The 21,775-nt window shown below is 51.6% G+C and overlaps 3 protein-coding genes across 7 annotated transcripts in view; 2 read left to right on the plus strand and 1 right to left on the minus strand.

Annotated features, from left to right (window-relative positions):
• Positions 1-385: 385 nt before the first annotated feature.
• Positions 386-8,101, plus strand: Kat2a (lysine acetyltransferase 2A). Of its 2 annotated transcripts, none has more exons than XM_027947301.3 (18): positions 386-793; positions 932-1,055; positions 1,394-1,539; positions 1,653-1,742; positions 2,039-2,220; positions 2,306-2,497; positions 3,393-3,499; positions 3,697-3,807; positions 3,893-4,032; positions 4,118-4,326; positions 4,549-4,675; positions 5,746-5,856; positions 6,252-6,395; positions 6,662-6,776; positions 6,869-6,905; positions 6,986-7,049; positions 7,184-7,268; positions 7,383-8,101. In XM_027947301.3, the coding sequence occupies exons 1-18, from the start codon at positions 455-457 to the stop codon at positions 7,574-7,576; spliced, it is 2,517 nt and encodes an 838-aa protein (XP_027803102.1). In that variant the 5' UTR covers positions 386-454; the 3' UTR covers positions 7,577-8,101. The 2 variants fall into 2 exon arrangements, with proteins under 2 accessions (XP_027803102.1, XP_027803103.1); XM_027947302.2 differs by having other exon boundaries at positions 3,896-4,032.
• A 1,323-nt stretch (positions 8,102-9,424) lies between these two features.
• LOC114101979 (zinc finger and BTB domain-containing protein 44-like) lies at positions 9,425-14,016 on the minus strand. Its single transcript, XM_027947170.2, is given in 3 exon segments — positions 9,425-10,979; positions 12,940-13,411; positions 13,414-14,016. Coding segments are annotated over 3 exon segments (1,359 nt in total). The 5' UTR covers positions 13,949-14,016; the 3' UTR covers positions 9,425-10,627.
• A 68-nt stretch (positions 14,017-14,084) lies between these two features.
• The window catches only part of Dhx58 (DExH-box helicase 58), a 12,123-nt gene continuing 4,432 nt past the window's right edge, over positions 14,085-21,775 (plus strand). The window contains exons 1-9 of one of the 4 annotated variants that reach the window (XM_027947206.2): positions 14,085-14,237; positions 16,213-16,440; positions 16,635-16,836; positions 17,201-17,391; positions 18,507-18,623; positions 19,200-19,326; positions 19,459-19,650; positions 20,382-20,635; positions 21,156-21,305. In XM_027947206.2, coding sequence (XP_027803007.2) covers positions 16,273-16,440; positions 16,635-16,836; positions 17,201-17,391; positions 18,507-18,623; positions 19,200-19,326; positions 19,459-19,650; positions 20,382-20,635; positions 21,156-21,305 — 1,401 coding nt within the window. In that variant the 5' untranslated portion in view covers positions 14,085-14,237; positions 16,213-16,272. Of the gene's footprint in view, positions 14,238-14,824; positions 15,164-15,798; positions 16,177-16,212; positions 16,441-16,634; positions 16,837-17,200; positions 17,392-18,506; positions 18,624-19,199; positions 19,327-19,458; positions 19,651-20,381; positions 20,636-21,155; positions 21,306-21,775 lie in introns of those variants that run through there. The other 3 variants (XM_071603086.1, XM_027947204.3, XM_071603087.1) reach the window with 3 other exon arrangements.

Genomic DNA, 21,775 nt, shown 5'->3' on the forward strand with positions numbered 1-21,775 from the left:
GTAATTGCAATTCTGTGTCTGGAGCTAGATGGAGCAGATCTTTTGACGGGAGCTGGGTGGTGGTACTGGAGGTGACCGTGGTGGTAGTGGGTGGCCCGACCTGGCCCAAACCTGTGGCTTGGGAGGGGCAGAATCCACAAGTCACCCAAACAGGTGCCTGTGTTCTGGAATGCTCCTTGTCCCCAAGAAGAGAGCAATCGTGACTACCCATATAGCTTCAAGAAAAATTACAAGTGAGGAGCGGTCAATCTGGGGCGCTCGCTGGGGCCTCACGTGGTTGTCCTGGACCAAAAGACAAGACAGAAAAGTCTGGAAAGCAGAGGCAGTGGGGAGCGGCCGAGCAAAACTACAACTCCCATCGTGCGCCGGTGCAGCGACGCCTGCGCACAGCGTGCCGGTTGCCCATGCGGCCCTAGGGCTGGGAGCGCGGCGCCGCTCCGCTGCTGGGAAGGCCATGGCGGAACCTTCCCAGGCCCCGACCCCGGCCACGGCCGCGCAGCCCCGGCCCCTTCATTCCCCAGCCCCTGCCCCAACTCCGACTCCTGCGCCCAGCCCCGCTTCAGTCCCGACTCCGGCTCCCACTCCGGCACCAGCCCCCGCTCCAGCTGCAGCCCCAGCTGGGAGCACAGGGACTGGGGGGCCCGGGATGGGAAGTGGAGGAACTGGGAGCGGGGGGGATCCGGCTCGACCTGGCCTGAGCCAGCAGCAGCGCGCCAGCCAGAGGAAGGCGCAAGTCCGGGGTCTGCCGCGTGCCAAGAAGCTTGAGAAGCTAGGGGTCTTCTCGGCTTGCAAGGTGGGGGCGGGGCCTACTGCGAAGGGGCGGGGCTTGGGGCATCCCAGGGCTCCGGTGGAAATGGGGGCAAAGCTCTGGATACCGAGCGGCCCCAGCTCCACGGGTAAAGCGTCATACATCTGAACCTTCTGCCTCCAGGCCAATGAAACCTGTAAGTGTAATGGCTGGAAAAACCCCAAGCCCCCCACCGCACCCCGCATGGACCTGCAGCAGCCAGCTGCCAACCTGAGCGAGCTGTGCCGCAGCTGTGAGCACCCCTTAGGTAAGGCAGGCATCGCCCTTGGAGCTGGGGAGGAGGGCAGGTTCTGGATCCTGTTTGGACAGGTGACTTAAAAACTACAAAGCCTCTTAGAAAAACCAGAGATCCCACCTCAAGAGAGATTAGGTTAGAGGTGTGTATACTCCAAGAAAGGAGAAAAGAAATCTACCAGACAAGAAGAGGCAGGGACATCCAAATACTAATATAAGGGCATTCGGTCTCAATGTTGGTCACACTGGGTAGAGGGAATAGGGTGTATCATGGCTGGTTGGGAAAAAGTACAGGAAACCCAGTTGATTTCTGTACATTTTTCCCAACTTCATCACCTGTCCATTTTGAAGCTGACCATGTATCCCACCTGGAGAATGTGTCAGAGGATGAGATTAATCGACTGCTGGGGATGGTGGTGGATGTGGAGAATCTGTTCATGTCTGTTCACAAGGAGGAAGACACAGACACCAAGCAGGTTTATTTCTACCTCTTCAAGGTGAGCTTTCAGGGAATGAAGGTGTGAATCAAGGAGGTGACCCATTTGTGTGGGGGAGGGTTCACAGCTTTGAGCTCTGCTGCCCTCTACTCCTCTTTTTCTCTTCCCTCCAGCTCCTGCGGAAATGCATTCTACAGATGACCCGGCCTGTTGTGGAGGGGTCCTTGGGCAGCCCTCCTTTTGAGAAGCCTAACATTGAACAGGTGGGATGGGGAAGGTGGTAAGAGGAGAATTTGGGGCAGCTTGGAGGAGTGGGGAACCTCTGATGCCCTCTGTCTTCCTCAAGCCAAGAACAGGGGAGAGGTTCATAGAGGAGTATGTCCTGTGCTAACCTCAGCATGGGCATAGGGATGGGGAGGGGCATAGTGTCTCTTCACAGAGAGTCCCAGAGTGAGAGGAGCCTTGTCCCTACCCTCCTGGAGCGTCTTTATTTGGGTGAGAAGCCCCTGCTGGCTGATCACGCCTCCTTCCGGTTTCATCCCCCTACCCTCCTTCTCAGGGTGTGCTGAACTTTGTGCAGTACAAGTTTAGTCACCTGGCTCCCCGAGAGCGGCAGACAATGTTCGAGCTCTCAAAGATGTTCCTGCTCTGCCTTAACTACTGGAAGCTTGAGACACCTGCCCAATTTCGGCAGAGGTCCCAGTCAGAGGATGTGGCTACCTACAAGGTCAATTACACCAGGTAGGTCCAGCCAGGCACTCATGGGGGAGGCTTGTGAACCAGGTTCAGTGGTTTCCACCCTCACCTGCCAGCCCTCTACCTCCAGATGGCTGTGTTACTGCCATGTACCCCAGAGCTGCGATAGCCTCCCCCGCTATGAGACCACCCATGTCTTTGGACGAAGCCTTCTACGGTCCATTTTCACTGTTACTCGCCGGCAGCTGCTGGAAAAGTTCCGAGTAGAAAAGGACAAGCTGGTGCCTGAGAAGAGGACCCTCATCCTTACTCACTTTCCCAAGTAAGGCTCAGTCTGGCCTGTTGGGGTTTTGCCCCAAGTTCACATCCTCGCTGTTGTCCCCTTTTTTCCAGGAAGGCTTCCTGGATTGCTCCCTCCTCTCCCTCCATGGGCCTTCTGGGATCTGGGTGTCTACCTGGCAGACTTGCCCATGGCCCAGAAGCAACTTGCTAGTATTTGCCTTTGCACGTACTAGTCTGGGGATGGCAGGTACATGGCCCGAGCTAACGCTACCCCCTCCCACACCCCTTGTAGATGTTACTAATTGTTTCCCATGGGAGCCTGGACACAGCCTCAGAATCCTTACCACCACAGCATTGCAAGAAACCAGAGTTTATGCATGAGGTGAAACCAGTTCCCACCTCTATTCTAGTCATTTCTGTAAACTTACCTCAGTTCTGCCACACCTTCCTCCCTTTTTAACCTGGCTTGTAGCTCTTCTGTTCAAAAAGTCTTTGCTGACTAATCCTGGCCCTCTAGTGCCCCTCCTGCCACCAGGTGGGAACAGGAGGTGGCAAGATGGGGTGGATTCTCAGCTCATTTTGATATTAAGGGGAGTGAGGGGACTCGGGTGACTTGGTGTCCTGCCTGACCACACAGCATGGATGGCATCAGCTCAGACCCTGTCTCCCTGTGCTGCCCATCATGGCAAAACTGGATCTCCGATCCCAGCCCTGGGTGTGTCCTGTCCTCTTACCTTCAATTAGAGGAAGTAGGGGGCTGTTTCTCCCCCTTCCAACTAGGGCTTCCCAGAGGGCGGAGGCTGTCTTCTCTCTCAGGCTCCCAGCCCCCCTGAGAGCAGGTTTGTCTGGCTGGTCTCCAGTCCCTCTGGAGCCTGACCCAGACTGCAGCAGAGCTGGAGGACAGAGTTGTGGGACAGTCTATACCCTCTGCACAGATTCCTGTCCATGCTTGAGGAGGAGATCTACGGGGCAAACTCTCCTATCTGGGAGTCAGGCTTCACCATGCCACCTTCAGAAGGGACACAGTTGGTTCCCCGGCCAGGTATATGGCACAGTAGGCTCTGCAGGGTCTCTGCTTTGCTGAAGGAAGCGCCCTTCCCTCCTCCTGTGGGGTAAAAGAACTGGGAATGGCAGCAGTGGGAAAATGTGGGCAGGCTTGGCTGGGGCCGAGAGGGCCTGGATTCTTTTGAGGGACCTGCCAACACCTACTCCCTGTCCCTGATATTTTCTCTCTCTCAGCTACAGTCAGTGCAGCAGTTGTTCCCAGCACCCCCATCTTCAGCCCCACCATGGGCGGGGGCAGCAACAGCTCCCTGAGTCTGGATTCTGCAGGGGCCGAGCCCATGCCAGGTGCGTACTTGACCCCTGGCCTCTGACCTTTTCTCACCTTTCCTTCAGCCTTTCTGTCTCTGGGTGACCTTGCCAACCTCCTCAGCAGGCGAGAAGAGGAAGCTTCCAGAGAACCTGACACTTGAGGATGCCAAACGACTCCGTGTGATGGGCGATATCCCCATGGAGCTGGTCAACGAAGTCATGCTGACCATCACTGACCCTGCTGCCATGCTGGGGCCTGAGGTGGGCAGCCCAGCCTATTGTCCAGTGGGAGAAGGGAGCCCTTACCCCACCTGAGGCCCTTGCTCACCTCCTCTGCTCTATCTAGACAAGCCTGCTGTCAGCCAATGCGGCTCGGGATGAGACAGCCCGCCTGGAGGAGCGCCGCGGCATCATCGAGTTCCATGTCATCGGCAACTCGCTGACACCAAAGGCCAATCGGCGGGTGTTGCTTTGGCTTGTGGGGCTGCAGAATGTCTTCTCCCACCAGCTGCCACGCATGCCCAAGGAGTATATCGCCCGCCTCGTCTTTGACCCGTGCGTCCCTGGGTGGCCCCTACCCCCGGGCACCACACACGAGAGCCTTGGTTTCCCATTCCTCAAAATTGGGGGGCACCTTCCCATTTCTGAGGCCCAGCCTTTGAAAATTATTGCTCCCAAGTTCCCATCGCTGACCACAGTTCAGTCCTCCGGGGCTGTGGGGAGCTAAGGAGCACTAGGGGACAGGTAGGGACTGTGACATGCCCCCTTTCTTCTTAGGAAGCACAAGACTCTGGCCTTGATCAAAGATGGGCGGGTCATCGGTGGAATCTGCTTCCGAATGTTTCCCACCCAGGGCTTCACAGAGATTGTCTTCTGTGCTGTCACCTCAAATGAACAGGTCAAGGTGAGGACAGTGCCCCTGATCCCAGCCTCACCCCACTGCCTGCTTAGGACAGGATAGGTGTGCTGCTGCAGCAGCCTCAGCCCCTTAGTGGCCAGACAGTTCCTCACATACCCACAAGGTGGCAGCGGTACCTTGGTAATTGTACATTGTAAGGCCACACCTGTTGACAAATTGAGCCCAGGGATCAGCAACACTTTTTTTTTTTGCCCAAAGCTGAAGGTGATCCGGGGATTCAGCCTAAACCCAGGGCCCCATGCGTGGTAGCCAGACGCTCTACCACTGAGCTTCACTCCTAGCCATCAGTGTTTTTTTTTTTTTTTTAATATTTTTTAGTTGTAGTTGACACAGTACCTTTATTTTATTTATATGTGGTGCTGAGGATCGAGCCCAGGGCCTCGCACGTGCCAGGTGGGCGCTCTACCACTGAGCCACAACCCCAGCCACATCAGTGCTTTTTAAGTGAACCTGTTTTCTTCATCACAAGAACATTTACTTACTGTGGGGAATTAATAATTTACGGTAGCTCCACAGATAGCCCTGGTTTCTATCTTTTAATTATCACAATAGACCCACTTGTAGGGTCCCTCGTTCTTGTGTTTCATGTGACCTAGATGTTCGTGGACTTGATGTGTGGGAGACATTGTCTTCTCAAGATTCAAATGTTTTGATGAACAGGCCCCTGTGACTTCCCTTCTTCCCTACCATTCTAAGGCCCAGAGACTGAAAATCAGGCTATGTCGGTTTTGGATCCTGGCCCTTCTGCATCTGGCTAATTGACCTCAAATGCATTTCCTTGTATAGCTGTGTTTTGGTCTTGTCCTTTGTAAAATGGAGATGATAATACCTGTCAGAGGCTGACTGGAGAGTCTGTCTGTGAAGTTAGCACTGGGCCTGGAAATCCAGCGACCTTCTTATCTCCCCACAAATGCCCCATCTTCTGCCATCCACCTTTCCTCCTTCCTGCCTTGGATCCCTGGCTGTCCACCTCCTTCCCAAGATGCCTTTCATCTCTATCACTAGAGGTGGTGGGGAGACATCTTCAGCACTGGGCCCTCCCCACCTCCCCTCAGGGCTATGGCACTCACCTGATGAACCACCTGAAGGAGTATCACATCAAGCACAGCATCCTCTACTTCCTCACCTACGCTGATGAGTACGCCATTGGCTACTTCAAAAAGCAGGTAAGGCCTTCCCCACGTCTACCCACACTGCCTGGGGCCAGGGGTTACTCTGTCTAGCCCCTTTCTGTGGAGGAAGCCAAGTCCCTTTGTCCCTGTCCTACCTGGCATTTGGAGGAAGGCCTTCCTACCTGTCTTCCTTCCTCCTGCTGCTGCCCTAGGGGGGAACAGGGGCCAATGGGGCATGCCAGAATTGCGAGGCTCTTGGGGGTGAGTTGGGAAGGGGCGGCCAAGCTGGAACCTTTCTGGAGCCAAACTGAGCCCTCACAGTGCCTTTGGGAGGTTCAGGAACAAGAGAGGAGCCCGGGCACACATTGTCCCTCAGGTGCTCTTGGGGGAGGCAGTGAAAGTTGGGGAGTACTTGCTGATAGATTGGGTCCTACCTGTCCACCCTCCAGGGCTTCTCCAAGGACATCAAGGTGCCCAAGAGCCGCTACCTAGGCTACATCAAGGACTATGAGGGAGCAACACTGATGGAGTGTGAGCTGAACCCCCGGATCCCCTACACGGAGCTGTCCCACATCATCAAGAAGCAGAAAGAGGTGGTGTGCATGCACATCCATGGGACTTTTCATGGGCACGCAAGGGGTGGGTTGGGCACATGTGTACCTATACCATGTGTAGATACGTGTGAGATGGGGACAGTCCAGGTCTTGGTTCTTGTCCTGCCTCTCAGGGGAAGTTGGGAGGTACTGGATTCGGGGGCAGTACAGCCTGGCTTTTCGTATTGGGGCTCTGACCACAGCCATGGGAATGGTGGTGGGTGTCTAGGGCTGGAGTTGGCCCCTCACACTCTTTTTTCCCTTAGATCATCAAGAAGTTGATCGAGCGCAAACAGGCCCAGATCCGCAAGGTCTACCCTGGGCTCAGCTGCTTTAAGGAGGGTGTGAGGCAGATCCCTGTGGAGAGCGTCCCCGGCATTCGTGAGTAGGGTCCTGACTCGGGGTGGGAGGGTGTACAGCTTGGGGTATGGACAGGCATTCTTAGGAATGTTCTCTCACGCCCTACTTTGCAGGAGAAACAGGCTGGAAGCCATTGGGGAAGGAGAAGGGGTGAGTCTTTGTGGAGGGAGTGGGTATTGGGGGGTGTGCAGAGGGACTCAGAGCCTCAGACTTGGCATCTCCCATCCCAGCAAGGAACTGAAGGACCCTGACCAGCTGTACACAACCCTCAAAAACCTGCTGGCCCAAATCAAGGTAGGAAGACCAGGTTCCCTTCTGGGGTCGCTGCACCAGTGGCTGCAACTTCATGATTCAGTATATACTGGGTGGCAGTCACGGGTTGGGCAAGGTAACAGTGGGCAGGTCCCCAGCTCACCTCTTCTCTCTAGTCACACCCCAGTGCCTGGCCCTTCATGGAGCCTGTGAAGAAATCAGAGGCCCCTGACTACTACGAGGTCATTCGCTTCCCCATTGGTGAGGACCCTCCATTTCTTCCCTTCTACTTCTGCCCCCAGATCAGCCCCTGGGGAACAGCCCCAGCCACTGTCCTCAGCCTCTTAAAGGTATGCCCTCTCTCCTGCCATCCAGACCTGAAGACCATGACAGAGCGGCTGCGCAGCCGCTACTACGTGACCCGAAAGCTCTTTGTGGCCGACCTGCAGCGGGTGATCGCCAACTGCCGCGAGTACAACCCCCCCGACAGTGAGTACTGTCGCTGTGCCAGTGCGCTGGAGAAGTTCTTCTACTTCAAGCTTAAGGAAGGAGGACTCATCGACAAGTAGGCCCTGCGTTTGGACTACAGCTGTGGCCTGCTCTGTCTCCATCGGATTCTCATCTGATCCCTTGGGCTGCCCTGGCCCAGCTCCCTGACTCAGCTGAAGACACTCCAGCCAGGGACCCTCCAGTGCCTGATCCTGCAGGCCTTTCTGCCCTCAGGCACCACCCCAAGCCTGCAGCTCTGTCCCAGCCCTGATTGTGTCTGACCCTGGGAGATGGCTCCTGGGGGCCCCACCCCCAGAGAGGGGCTGGTGGCCAGAAGATGAACTCTGCCCAGCTAATGGCCCCCAGACCTGCTCCCCACAGAGCTGTGGAGGCATGGAGGCCTGGGCCTGGCCCAGTTGGCTGTTTCCTCAAGGACCAGGACTGCTAATTGTAGCTTCAGAGTGGGCTTCAGAGGTTGGAAGTTCAGCCCCCTCTGGAGGGGCTGTAGCTCACCCTGTCTGTCCCCTGGAAGTGGGGCATGGGGACCATTCATTCCCTGGCGTTAAATCCTTGGAGGGAACAATAAAGCTTTTTTTTTTTTTAAACACCTTTTTTTCTCTCTCTCTATTTGTGTGATTGTTTCTTTGGTGTATAATATAAAAGTTTCCAGACTTAGCATGTTTGTTGGGAATTTCCCTGAGAACTCCCCAGGCCTTTCAAACATGGCTGCGGCTAGAATTCCCCGGGCCTTTCAGATAAGAAGCCCCTAATACAATATGGCGGCGGGCAGATTACCAGTGGGCGGATAACAAGTTGTTTTGAAAATTCACTAATTGATCCTCCCATCTTCTGCCCTCGTGAACAGTTCCCGATCTCCATGAACCTTATGCAGGGCGGACCTGCGTGCACCATAGGTGATGACCTGACCTTTACTATGATTGGCCCCGGGAGCTTCCTGGTCTAAGATAACTGACTTTCACTTTCTATATAAACTAGCAGCAGTTCCCAATAAAGCGCTTCATCTTTGTCACTGCTATCTGTGTGTGCGTTTTGATCTCCAATGAGGAGCCTTGGCCTTTCAATGTTGACCTTTGCTCCTCCAATACCCTCTTGCAAACTGTAACCACTCATCCCCAGTCTAGTCCTGTGCTCCACCTGCCTGGCTGAAGCCCCTCTTTTCCCCACTCCAGATTGTTCCTGGTCCACATGCCAGGGACAGCAGAGTTCAGAACACATGATACTGCTGGTTGCAAAATGGCAGAGGGCTGGCACACACCTGTAATCCCAGCAATTCAGGAGGTTCACAACAAGTTCAAGACCAACCTCAGCAACTTAGTGAGATCTTGTCTCCAGAAAAAAAGAGAAACCCTGTCTCAATAAAAAGGACAGGGATATGACTCAATGGTAAAGCATCCCTGGGTTAAATCCCCAGTACGGAACAAAAGGGGCAGGGCAGAGGGTATGTAGTGGCACCCCCTTTCTCCACAGAAAAGTCTTAACTGGAAATCTTCACCATGGCTGATTTTAGGACTATCAGCAAAAGAGTCTGCAAAAGAATTCAATGTAAATAAACTTTCTTTTTTTTTTTTTTTTTCAGATCAGTCAGAGATACTTTAATGGCATCAGATGAAAAGTATACCTCAGCCTAGAGCATCATATAAATTTCACTTTTTAGCAGCAAAAAAGATGATATTCATTATTTAGGGTTTTTAGTTTTTTGTTAAGATTTAATCCCCCCTCTCCCCGATTTATGAGTCATACGTCATTATTTTATAGCCTCTTCTCATCTTTTACATTATTGCTTACATTGTGTAAAAACTATAATAATTGCTCTTAATAAACTTGGCAATGTCTAAAAATATTGGAACAAGTAGCATATATCACTTTCATATAGGGCTTTGTAAACACTCTTAGTTGGGTTAAAAACATAGCCTCAACACAGAATTCTTTATTTTGTCCAAAACAGCACAGTAAAAACATCCCCACCAATACATAAACCTATATATAAAACATAGAATATCTTCAATATTTTTCCTTTATATGGTAGCATACCAGTATATGCAAGAGAAAGTATTGATGATGGGGCAAAGGGAAAATTGATTGGGGCAATGACCTAGTTAGCCGGGCATTAACATTCAAAAACCAGGTAAACATCAATTTTAGTTAGAAAAGCAGTATTAAAATAGTTTCTATGAAGCAGGGATTTACATGCTTCATTCTACATTCCTGATAGCCTGACTTTTCTTAATCATGGTTCTTTACCTTTGGAGTGGTACTATAAAGGTACAGAGAATGCCTACCTAATACCAAATTTTCACCATGAAAAATCATAATAGAAATGACAAAGCTTAAAAAAAAAGTATGCTGGATTTCAAAAGTATTTACCTTAATAATTTTTAAGAAGGCTTACCATAAATATTTCCAAAACAATAGGCTTTACAACTTCCTGTGTATAGGAGCAAACATCTACTTGAGCCATTTGTCAAATTCTGTTTAATAATTACTCAAGTACCCTTTCATCTCAGAAGGATCAACAGTCATCTGATTTCTTCTTTACCTAATGATCCGTTGTCAGCCTACTTTTAACAATGGAAGGAAAAACTGGTATATAGTTTAAGTCAACTGGTTTTCCTTAAGTATCATAATTCCTATTATGTTTCCACATCATGTTGCTGTGTACTTACAGAAGCAATCTTTCTCTCAGTTATGAAAAATAAAACATTAGTCAAAGGGCTTACAAAGTGAAAAGGGAAGTTCTTTCCCAAACCCTTTCTTGTTTAAAAAATTAAATTAACTTTAAATGTACAAGACCAAGCACAGGCACTTTCCAAAAACCAAAAATGAAGCCAAATCACAAAATTACTCACTAGTTATAGAAGACAGCTCTGATTTTGGGGGGTCATCTCTGGTAGCCTCAGTACAAGCACTGGTCTTTGGCTGCTCTGGCATTTCTTCCTCTTTTTCTGCCAGCCCACCAAGAGACCCCAAGGGAAAAGTGCTTTCACAATTCTGGGTCGAGGAGACCTGTGAAATTACAGGCATTTGAACAGAGGAGTTGCTTTCAAAACCGTGTTCTCCAAGATCATACTGAACAAGGGTCTCTTCTTGCTCCTGGTTTAAGTAGTCTGGTACTAGGAAATCACTTCATGCTTTAGGCGATGCATCTTTAGCTAGTAAGCCCTGGTGAACTTTTTCCCACAGCGGTCACACTGAAATGGTTTAATTCCTGAGTGGATGAGCATGTGCCGTTTTAGGTTCTGAATACGGGTGAATCGCACCCCACAGGTTGGACATTGAAAAGGTCTGTCTGGACCATTTGGACTTGGTCGTTCTGTACTGCTGGTGGAAGGAGCAATGTAGAGTCGGTAGGGATACTGAACACTTTCCAATAGATCATCATCATCCGCATGAGCATTAGTGCTAGAAGTGCTTTGAAGTGTAGGCAACCCCTCAGTAACGCCTTCATCTACTGAGCCTATAGAGTGTTAGAGTCTGTAAACAAGTCAAAATAACACCTGGCATTTTGCCAGGGGAATGTTAGAGTTCATAAACAAGTCTGGATGGTGCCTGGCAAAATGCCAGAGGGAGTGGTTTGAGAAGTAACAAAAGCGAGCCATTAAGTGTGGAGATTCCTTATTGGTTGACTGATGTATCTAGTTTATGCTAATTAGATAAGCTGTGTGGAATGTATAAATACTGCTCCTGTCCTGCAATAAACGGCTCCCACTCCTGCTGTATCAATCTACCCAAGTTGTTCGTCACCCCCCCGCCCCGGTTATTTTGCTGCAGCCAGCCGGACTGCAGCAGATGGTGGCCCGTTACGGGGAGCCCCGGGACACTCAGGGGTAAGTGACGAGAAAAAAAAAAAAAGTTGCCCGTCCATAAGATAGGACGGGAGCAAATCTGCTCGTCCCTAGGCAGATAGGGCGAGAGGAAAAATGACCATTTCGAGAAAATGGAGAAGATTGATACAGTATGTTTGTGTCTTGTTTTGTCTTGAAATGTTGTATTGTCTTTGTGACGAAAATATGGAAGGGGTGAGAAGTAAATTGATAAGGGAAAGAGGCACCCCAGTGGAACCAAAAACAGGGCATGTGTTGATGGAAGCCCGGGAACTCTAGTCAGAAAAAAAAAGAAAGTTCAGAAGAAGAAGGATTATCAGGAAAAAAGTTGCAGCAAAAGGCTATTACTAAATACTTTTCGTTACCGGAGGGTGCGTGAATCGGTGCAGTGGCTGCCCAGTGTGCAAGCCGGTCACAGCACAGCAAGGATTTTCCAAGAGGCGGTGGCGACTGGCCCTTCCCCGCCTCCTGGCCGGGGAGCTGGCTCTTCCACTGCCGCGAGCCCAAATCTAGACCTGACCTGGAGGCACAGTCTCGCAGGCTCTTGCTCCCTGTGCCCAGTAGCAGTTTGAGTCCGGGACACTCCCCAGGGCCATCTGGGGCTGCCCAGGCACTACAGCCAGCAGAAGACGCTACTGGTGTCCCTGATGTTTGGTCATTTTCAATGCCAATAACTAAGCTACAATAGTTCTCCCACACCTGGAAGCTGATGAGTAATGAGCACTATTAATGCTTATTTCAAATGTAAAAAACCTTGCGATAATGTACTAAATTGTTCAGAAGGTTGTTTTCTTAGTAGAATGCTACAGGATTTTCTTTAGCCATCCGGAGTTCCTGCCTTCGTCCCAGTGCCGGTAAAGACCAAGGTGGAAGAATTTCCAGTGTTGCTGAAAACCGGACGAGACTTCGGCTGAGAAACAGACGAGATTTCGGATCAAGCTAGTTGCCTGAAGAACTTACCTGGACTGTGATTGAAGCTAGCTGCCTGCAGAACTTACCTTGACTGTGATTTACCGGGACTGTGAGTTAATCTATTGAGACACTGCTTTACCTGGACTGAGACAACAAACTGTAATCTACAACAAATTGTAACTCGGTATCTTTACAAATGGTGTCATTGCTGGTATAATTTTTCCAAGGGCTTCTTGCATGGAGCCATCAATTGGCTTGGTATTGTGGCATTTTGTATCCTCCCTTTCTGTTTGTAGCAGGTTATTTATGGTGTTTCTGTAAAAACCACTGTGGTCATTATTTAAATTAAACAAAAGGGGGAAATGTTAGAGTCTGTAAACAAGTCAAAATAACACCTGGCATTTTGCCAGGGGAATGTTAAGAGTTGGTAAACAAGTCTGGATGGTGCCTGGCAAAATGCCAGAGGGAGTGGTTTGAGAAGTAACAAAAGCGAGCCATTAAGTGTGGAGATTCCTTATTGGTTGACTGATGTATCTAGTTTATGCTAATTAGATAAGCTGTGTGGAATGTATAAATACTGCTCCTGTCCTGCAATAAATGGCTCCCACTCCTGCTGTATCAATCTAGGCAAGTTGTTCGTCACCCCCAGGGGTTATTTTGCTGCAGCCAGCCGGACTGCGGCAATAGAGGAAGACTGTGGACTAATCAGAAGGTCCTCTTGGACTTGTTCACTTCCTGGCACTGTCTGCTGATCACTCAGTGAACTCTGAGATGCACTGACAGGCTGAGACACTTCTTCATGGACCTCCTCATCACTTAACCTTTCTACTTTGACCCGGACATCTTCTTTGGTACCCAGAGGAAGGGTAGTTTTTGTGCTCTCACAAGTCACATAGTCAGCCATTCTTCTACCTGCCTCAGATGGGCCAGGTAACTCTAAAGTCCGGGTATTTTCTGCTTGCTTAGCCTTTTCAGGTTGAATCCTTCGATCAATTCCAAAAGGAAAAGTCCAGGGAAAAGCTAATGAAGAGTCAACTGGTTGATTTCTATTTTCTGTGTAGGAAGCTGAAGAGTTTAATACTTGGGGTGAACTTGTTTGTGTGCTACACTTTACAGGACTCTCAGGAGACATAACAATGTAACTTTTGCGTTTTCTCCGGACTCTCGGCAGACAGGAATGGTTCTTTCCACCACACTGCATTCTGGAGACACTGGGGAAATGCTTCCATCTCGAGTAGTAAAATTGCAGGTAGAATTACTTTCTTGTCCAGCATCTAGACCCTTTTCTGGCTGGCTATTGGGTGTATTCCATAAAATACTTGATTTCATGAACTCTGAGCAGGTGCTAGCAACACTAAACATTTGCATATAGCTGGCTGCAGCTAGAACATCAATAATATTTTCTGTGTTAATTGAAGGAGTAGCTGTGTAAGCATATTCTAAAAGGGGTATAAAGCCAGTCACTGTAACATGATGCAGATCCAACACATTTTTGTTCTCATCCTCTGCTTGGCCTACAAGTTTGGTGCGAAAGAAATCACTGCAAGCTGCTAGTACCACCTTATGTGCCCGGAAGATTTTGTCCTGGACACGAATAGTGATATCACAAAAATGTCCATCATTTCGCAGCATGTTTAGTTTTCCAAGCATTTCCTGGCTGTGGGAAGAGGAGCTATGAGTAAATGTTTTCACACCCATCTTTTCCTTCCTCTTCTACAGATGCTCTTCAAGGATGCAAATGAATCACAAATGTCCTGCGGGCGGCAGTGCCGGCCCGGAGGCCTGCTGCTGCTCCTCCCCGCCAGGCTGAGGCGCGAGGTGGCGGCGGCGGTGGCGGCGACAGCCCGGGGGAGGGGGCGGAGCACGCGGCTGGCTCCCTCTCCTCCCCCGGGAGGCTCAGGGCACCCTATCTCGGGCCACCGCGCCTAGGCCCGTGAGCAGCCTGTGGCTGGGGCATGGCGGCAGAGCCCACTGGCGTGCCTGCGAGGTGGGAGAGCGCGAGGCCGACACGAGGAAAGCACCTCCGGCTCCCGGAGGGGCCTAAGGGGAAGAGCGAGGGGGCGAGGGGGCGCGGGTAGCCACACGCGGGCTGCCGTTGGGGCGATTGGCCGAGGGCAGGCGGCGCTTTGGGGAGCCCGGCGACGGCTCGCGTTTTCCCGGCGGGACGGGGTGGGGAAGGGGAAGGGGAGTGAGGGAAGGGGAGGGGGAGGTTGCGAGGGAGCCGCCACTCGCATGCGGGCTGGCGCAGCCCCGGTTGCCGCTGGGCTGTTCTATTTTTCGGGTTGTCCTGTTTTACTTGGCCACTGGACAGGAAGATACCAGCACTCCAGGTGCTGGACACCCCCTTAAAAGTTTTTCCCAAACGTATCCAGTATGGTAGTTTGTAGAAATGTGCAAATAAGGCCTCTGGCCTTGAGCTGGGCTTCACAGAGATGTCTAAATTTTTTTTTTTTTTTTAATTAGATGTTGATGGACCTTTATTTTATTTGTTTATTTTTATATGCGGTGCTGAGAATGGAATCCACTGCCTCACACATGCTAGGCAAGTGCTCTACCACTGAGCCACAAACCCAGTCCTGAGATGTCTACATTTTTAAGACAAGTTACCAATTGGGCTCCATGGTAACAGCTGGCAGAGGAAGAAAAGGGGAGAAAAAGCTCTCCCCTTCTCAGGTGTTGTCATTGATGGGTTAACTTGCCCAAACAGTGAAAGAAAAAGCTGCTTGTATGTGAACTTTTGCAGACTGAACTTCTGAGCCCCTCCCCTTACATGCTGGGTATAAAACTAAAACTACCTGGGGTTCAGGGGATTGATTGATTACAGCAAAAGCTGTGCCCTCTGAACCTGGCTGCAGCCAAATAAGACAGTTTCCTGCTCTGTTCGGTGCCTTGCCTCGTTTGTCCCTACAACAGGTAAGTTCACAGGAGTGGGATGGGGATGTGGCTCAGCAGTAGAGCACTTGCCTAGCATGTGTGAGGCAGTGGATTCGATTCTCAGCACCGCATATAAAAATAAACAAATAAAATAAAGGTCCATCAACATCTAATTAGCATGTGTGAGGCATTGGGTTGGATCCTCAACACCTCATAAAGTAAAATAAAGACATCGTGTCCACCTATAACTAAAAATATACATATAAAAAAGTCACAGGAGTGGGGGCTGGTGATGTGGCTCAAATGGTAGTGCGCTCGCCTGGCATGCGTGCGGCCCGGGTTCGATCCTCAGCACCACATACAAACAAAGATGTTGTGTCTGCTGAAAATTAAAAAAAATAAATATTAAAAAATTCTCTCTCTCTAAAAAAAAAAAATGTTAAAAAAAAAGTCACAGGAGCAACGAAAACGCCTTCCTGTTAGTAACATTTTTTTGGGGGGGGGTGGGTACCAGGGATTGAACACAAAGGTGCTTAATCACTAAGCCACATTCCCAGCCTTTTTTTTTTTTTTTTTTTTTGGTAGTAGGACACAATACATTTATTTTTGTGTGGTGCTGAGAATCAATCCAGGTGCCTTACACATGCCAGGCAAGTGCTCTACCACTGAGCCACAACCCCAGCACCCCCAACCCTTTTTATTTTAAAACTGTCTGGCTAAATTGCTTAGAACCTCAATAAATTGCTGAGGCTGGCTTTGAACTCGAGATCCTCCTGCCTTAGCCTCCAGAGTTGCTGGGATTATAGGCATGGGCTTCGGTGCTCAGCTGTCAGTAACTTTTCTATCTCTGCCCCAGGTGCACAGAGTTCTTTGCCACGAGGTAGGGATTGGGCTGGGCTTCAAATGGTCTGGCTCCTCCCCTCAGTTTCAGTTTCTGTTTCTCTGATTCGGAAAGGGGCTTTCCAGGGCTTCCCAGAGAACCAGGCTGGGCTGGGATCCCGGGTAGGCTGTGTTACTCTGGCCTCTCCCCTCTTGGCCAGAGCAGCTTCTAGGTGGGTCCTAAGGGTACCTTGCTCCACCTTCCACAGATGGAATAGAGTCCTGTGAGGTTGGGAGCCAGGGAATCTGAGCACCTTGCCATTTCCAGAATGGAGCTACGACCTTACCAGTGGGAGGTGATCAAGCCCGCCCTGGAGGGCAAGAACATCATCATATGGCTGCCCACTGGCGCTGGGAAGACCCGGGCAGCTGCTTATGTGGCCAAGAGGCATCTAGAGACTGTGGATGGAGCCAAGGTTGTGGTATTAGTCAACAGGGTAAGTGATCCGCCCTCCCTGTAGTGGGGTCTCAGGCAATTTGTGATCCCCTCCAGAGCTGCTGTGGCCCCTAAGCTCACCTGGTTTTTTTCACCCTAGTCCAGGACCCAGCCATGTCATGAGCGTCACCTTTCCTCTCACCCACTCCCCAGGCTGCTGATCCACCTGTCTCTCTCTTTCTCCCCGAACCCCAGGTGCATCTGGTAACCCAGCATGCTGAGGAGTTCAATCGCATGCTAGATGGACGCTGGACCATGACAACCCTGAGTGGGGACATGGGGCCACGAGCTGGCTTCGGCCACATGGCCCGAAGCCATGACCTGGTCATCTGTACAGCTGAGCTGCTACAGATTGCACTGACCAGCCCTGAGGAGGAGGAGCACGTGGAACTCACAGGTAAGGCTGTGGGCATGGGAAAGGGCATACACCTGAGCTGTTCTTGAGTCAGATACCAGGAGGTTTTTTTTAGAGGGGTGTAAGTTCACATTCGCCAAACCCCACCTATACTAGTGGAAACAGACCTGTCAGTAACTTTTCTATCTCTGCCCTACACAGAGTTCTTTGCCCCGAGGTAGGGATTGGGCTACGTTCCTTTCCCCAGCTGAGCCTCGGTTTACTAATCTGTAAATTGGGAGGTAAACTGGCTGCATGTTGTGAAGGAAAGGAGTTCTCAGATGGGTGGGGGAACTTCATGAAACAAAGCTTATTGTAGGAAAGGTTGTGCAAACCTAAATCACAGCTTTCCCTCTTGTGCCCTCAGCCTTCTCCTTGATTGTGGTGGATGAGTGTCACCACACACACAAGGATACCATCTACAACATCATCCTCAGCCGGTACCTACAGCATAAGCTGCAGAGGGCACGGCCCCTACCCCAGGTGCTGGGTCTCACAGCCTCCCCAGGCACTGGTGGGGCCTCCAAGCTCAGCGGGGCCATTGACCACATCCTACAGGTTAGCTTGACCCCTGTGGTCCTCCCACCATCACTCCCACCAGGGACCTCCTGCCTGCCGGTACCCCATGCCCCGCAGCTCTCCCAGGCTCTCTGTGGAGGAGTCCAGGCCAACTTCCTCACCCAAGGTCCAGCCTCTAATGACTTCTTATGACACTTAGAATAAACTCACTTAGAAAGTCCCCTGTGCAGATCTAGCCTCTGCCTCTCCAACCTCAGTTCCCATGCTGTCCCCTGCACGCAATCTACAGCTACACTTTTTTTTTTTTTTTTTTTTTTCCCTGTATCTTGAACATGTTGGGTTCGGTCTCATCTCCAGACATCTGCACTTACCATCCTTTTTTGCCAGGAATGATGATCTCCTTAAACTGACCCCATCTGATTTCTTCTGATTCACCCACCCCCACCCCCACCCCCACCCCCACCCCATCTTGGAGTTGACCTCTGGGGCACTCTGCCACTGAATCACAGCCCTTTTCATTTAGTTATTTATTTTTGGTGGTGCTGGGGATCGAACCTAGGACATTGTGCATGTGAGGCAAGCACTCTACCAACTGAGCTATATCCCCAGCCCTATTTTCTTTTTATTTTGAGACATAGTCTTGCTAAATTACTGAGGCTGGCCTCAAACTAGTGACTCTTCTGCCTCAGCCTCCCAGGGACCTCCTGCCTGCCTGTACCCCATGCCCAGCAGCTCTCCCAGGTAGCTAGGAGTAGGTGTGCGCCATCATGCCTGGCCATTGGACACTTTAATGTCCTTCTTCATAGTTTTCCTTGGTCATCCCCATGCTCTCTATCACATCATCCAGCTTTAGTCTCTTCAGAGCTCATTAATACTGACACACTCTCATTCTAGTATTCTTTTAACGGTTTATTAACCATCTCTCCCATCCCAGCCTAAGTTCCTCTCTGTCCCCAGTGCCTAGAATATTAGCAACGCAGAGAGGGCAAGCAAAACATTTGTGGAAGTGAATCACATGTTGAAGAATGAAAGTCCCCATGACCCTGCTTCAGGCTCTCCTGTCTTCAGCTGGGACCCATCCTGCCTCCAAAGTTCGGCTCACTGCCCCCATAGAACCTTCCCTTTTCCAGTGAAGCCTTCTCTGTTGCCCCCAGCTCTGTGCTAACTTGGATACATGGCGCATCATGTCACCTGAGAAATACCGCTCCCAGCTGCAAGAGCACAGTCCAAAGACATGCAAGCAGTACGACCTCTGCCACAGGCGCAGGCAGGTATGTGGGGGGAGGGGCACGGAGTGGGCATAGGGTCAGATGTGCCATTAGGGAACCTGGGTTTGAGCATTATTGACTAGACCCTCACTAGCTCTGGGACTTCAGGTCTCTTATGAGCCTCCACTTATCCTTTCTGTGCAATGAGGCATATACAGCCCATGCCCACAGAGGTGCGAGCAGCCCGCTGTTTGGATTGGCTCAGATGGCACTGAGGCCATCATCAAAGCCCTACGCATGCTGTGGGTTGCTCTGCAAGCTGTGAAGCTGGAACACTTTGTGATGAGGTTGTATCAAGTTCTTTCTTTCATTAGAGTCACTGTCTGGGTCTGCTATGATAGGGCTGGACAAGGACTAGGCATCACTGTGCCCAGACCAGGGGACAAGGTTACATAGTAGGTGAAAGAGCAGGAGCTGGATCCAGAAACCTGGTCCCAGCCTCCAGCCAGGGCTCCACACTCGAGCCCCGCCCCCGTCGCTGGAGCGCTCACCTCTCAGATGAAATCCAGGGGGGATCCCCTAGTGGGTGCCCATCCAGTGTGTAAGGGGGTCCCCTCACACACTCGCTCCTCTTGCCAGGACCCATTTAGGGATTTGCTAAAGAAACTCATGGATCAAATCCACAACTACCTGGAGATGCCAGAGTTGAGCCGGGACTTTGGAACGCAGATGTACGAGCAGCAGGTGGTGGAGCTGAGCAAGTCTGGTGAGACCCGCAGCTGGAGGGGAGGGCTAGGTTACTCAATTGGCCGGCTGGGGCGGGGCTTGCCCCGGGTGGGGGGCTTGGGGCTTAGCCGCAGCCCTGACCCTGCGCCCGCCCTTGGCCGCTTCTCCCCAGCTGCGGAGGCGGGGCTCCAGCAGCGACGCGTGTATGCCCTTCACCTGCGGCGCTACAACGACGCACTGCTCATCCATGACACTGTCCGCGCAGTGGACGCCCTGACCTCTCTGCAGGATTTCTACCACAGGGAACGTGCCACCAAAACCCAGATCCTGCGCGCTGAGCGCTTGCTGCTGGCACTGTTCGATGGTGAGGCATGGAGATTCAGAACTGGACCAGGGGTCAGAGACCTGCCAGGGCCCAGGTGTCAACATGGGCTGGAAAGGTGCTGAGGGCCCTTCTTTTCTAACCAAAATCCAAGGCCATGGATAGGACAGGTTTATTTCTTCATTTATGAGAAGTTACATAGTTTTTTTTTTTAATTAATATTTTGAGACATTTTAAGAACCGGTTAGTTGGGAGTGGACCCAAAATTCTGGGGTGTGTGTTTCCTTTAGGCTGAGAAAGCAAACCATAGCGTCAGAGTGAAATTTAAGGTTGGAAGCCTCAGCACAGTCTGGATTCAAGAAACCCAAGGTCAAGTCCATCTGGGTAGCAGAGGTCATCTTGGAAACCTCCATGGTGGGGCTCCAGCCACCAACTCTGTATCTGAGTTGAGGAGGGCTGCTGGCTAAACTTAGTCTGTGAGCAAAGGACTAGTCTTGAGAGTTGGGCCTGACAGGCACCTTTAAGTATGCTTTGGGGGCACATTCCCCTTGGGCAATGAGTAGGAACAAATGTCCTTCCCTGCAGCCCCCCTGTGCTCTGCAGTCCTATCTCTGTGGGCACCACCTTCCCCAGTCCCCTGTTCCCCAGTTCCTCACTCCCCCCTTCCCCAGTTCCTCAGTCCCTCCTTCCCCAGTTCCCCAATCCCCCCTTCCCCAATCCCCTTCTTCTTCCCGGACTTGAGCCCTGTGTCCCTGTTTTGGGGTTTTCTGCAGGTCACAAGGATATGCTGACCCGATTGGCAACTCACGGCCCTAAGAACCCAAAACTAGAGATGCTCGAACAGATTCTGCTGAAGCAGTTTGGGAGCGCTGACAACCCCCGTGGCATCATCTTTACCCGAACCCGCCAGAGTGCTCACTCCCTCCTGCTGTGGCTCCAGCAGCAGCCCGGCCTGCAGAAAGTGGACATCAGGGCTCAGCTGCTGATTGGAGCTGGGAACAGCAGCCAGACCACCCACATGACCCAGGTGGGGGCTGTGGAGAATGATGCTGGGGCTGCAAGGGTTCCCTAGGGGAGAAGTGGGGCAGGGTCTTCAGCACAGAATAATGGGGGCAGGGTGACCGTCAGGGAGAGGGATCTCAGATATCTCCAGGCAGAGAGCTGCAGCCAATACTGAGATCCCTGGCGCTGAAGGTACCCCCAATGTGGGAGTCCCTGGGGCAGGGACAGGGGTTTAGGGGCATATGGGGAAAGAGGTAGGTGATGTAGTTCCTTAGGGCAGGGGAATGGGAATCTGGGGGTTTCTTGTGGGAAAACAGTGCCTGGAGTTCTGGGGTAGAAGAACAGGGACCTTTAATGGTTCTTAGGGGAGATAAAGATTGGATGGTTATCTGGAAAGGTAGGCAGGATCCTGGGGCATTGGGATAGAGATGGGTTTCTAGATTCCTAGGGAAATAGAAGAAGACGGTGAAAGGGCTGTACCCAGAGAGGCTGCTCTGGCAGGTAGCAGGGCCTAACCCCACTAGTTTTTGTCCTCCTTCTCACAGAGGGACCAGCAAGAAGTGATCCGGAAGTTCCGACTTGGCTCTCTGAACCTTCTGGTAGCCACAAGCGTGGCTGAGGAGGGATTGGACATAGCCCAGTGCAATGTGGTTGTGCGTTATGGGCTCCTCACCAATGAAATCTCCATGGTCCAGGTGCTCGAAGCCCTCCCCCTCCACAGCCCTCAGAGGAGCCCCTCATCTTCCTCCTCCCCCTCCTCCTCATCTTCCTCCTCCCCCTCCTCCCCATCTTCCTCCTCCCCCTCTTCCTCCTCCCCCTCCTCCCCCTCCTCCCCCTCCTCCCCCTCCTCCCCATCTTCCTCCTCCCCCTCCTCCCCATCTTCCTCCCTCCCCTCCTCCCCATCTTCCTCCTCCCCCTCCTCCCCATCTTCCTCCCTCCCTCCCCTCCTCCCCCTCCTCCCCCTCCTCCCCATCTTCCTCCTCCCCCTCCTCCCCATCTTCCTCCTCCCCCTCCTCCCCCTCCTCCCCATCCTCCCCCTCCTCCCCATCCTCCCCATCCTCCCCATCCTCCCCCTCCCTCTCTCCTCCCCATCTTCCCACTCCCCATCTTCCTCCCCCCTCCCACTCCCCATCTTCCTCCCCCCTCCCACTCCCCAACTTCCTCC

The sequence above is a fragment of the Marmota flaviventris genome, chromosome 17 (genome assembly GCF_047511675.1).
Source record: "Marmota flaviventris isolate mMarFla1 chromosome 17, mMarFla1.hap1, whole genome shotgun sequence".
Lineage (NCBI taxonomy): Eukaryota > Metazoa > Chordata > Mammalia > Rodentia > Sciuridae > Marmota > Marmota flaviventris.

Bases quoted from the DNA above. Each gene is read 5' to 3' on its own strand.
- Kat2a (XM_027947301.3), top strand. From the start codon at position 455: ATGGCGGAACCTTCCCAGGCCCCGACCCCGGCCACGGCCGCGCAGCCC. The intron at 3,500-3,696 runs GTATATGGCACA...TCTCTCTCTCAG, and splicing joins ACAGTTGGTTCCCCGGCCAG to CTACAGTCAGTGCAGCAGTT. The intron at 6,906-6,985 runs GTGAGTCTTTGT...CTCCCATCCCAG, and splicing joins CCATTGGGGAAGGAGAAGGG to CAAGGAACTGAAGGACCCTG.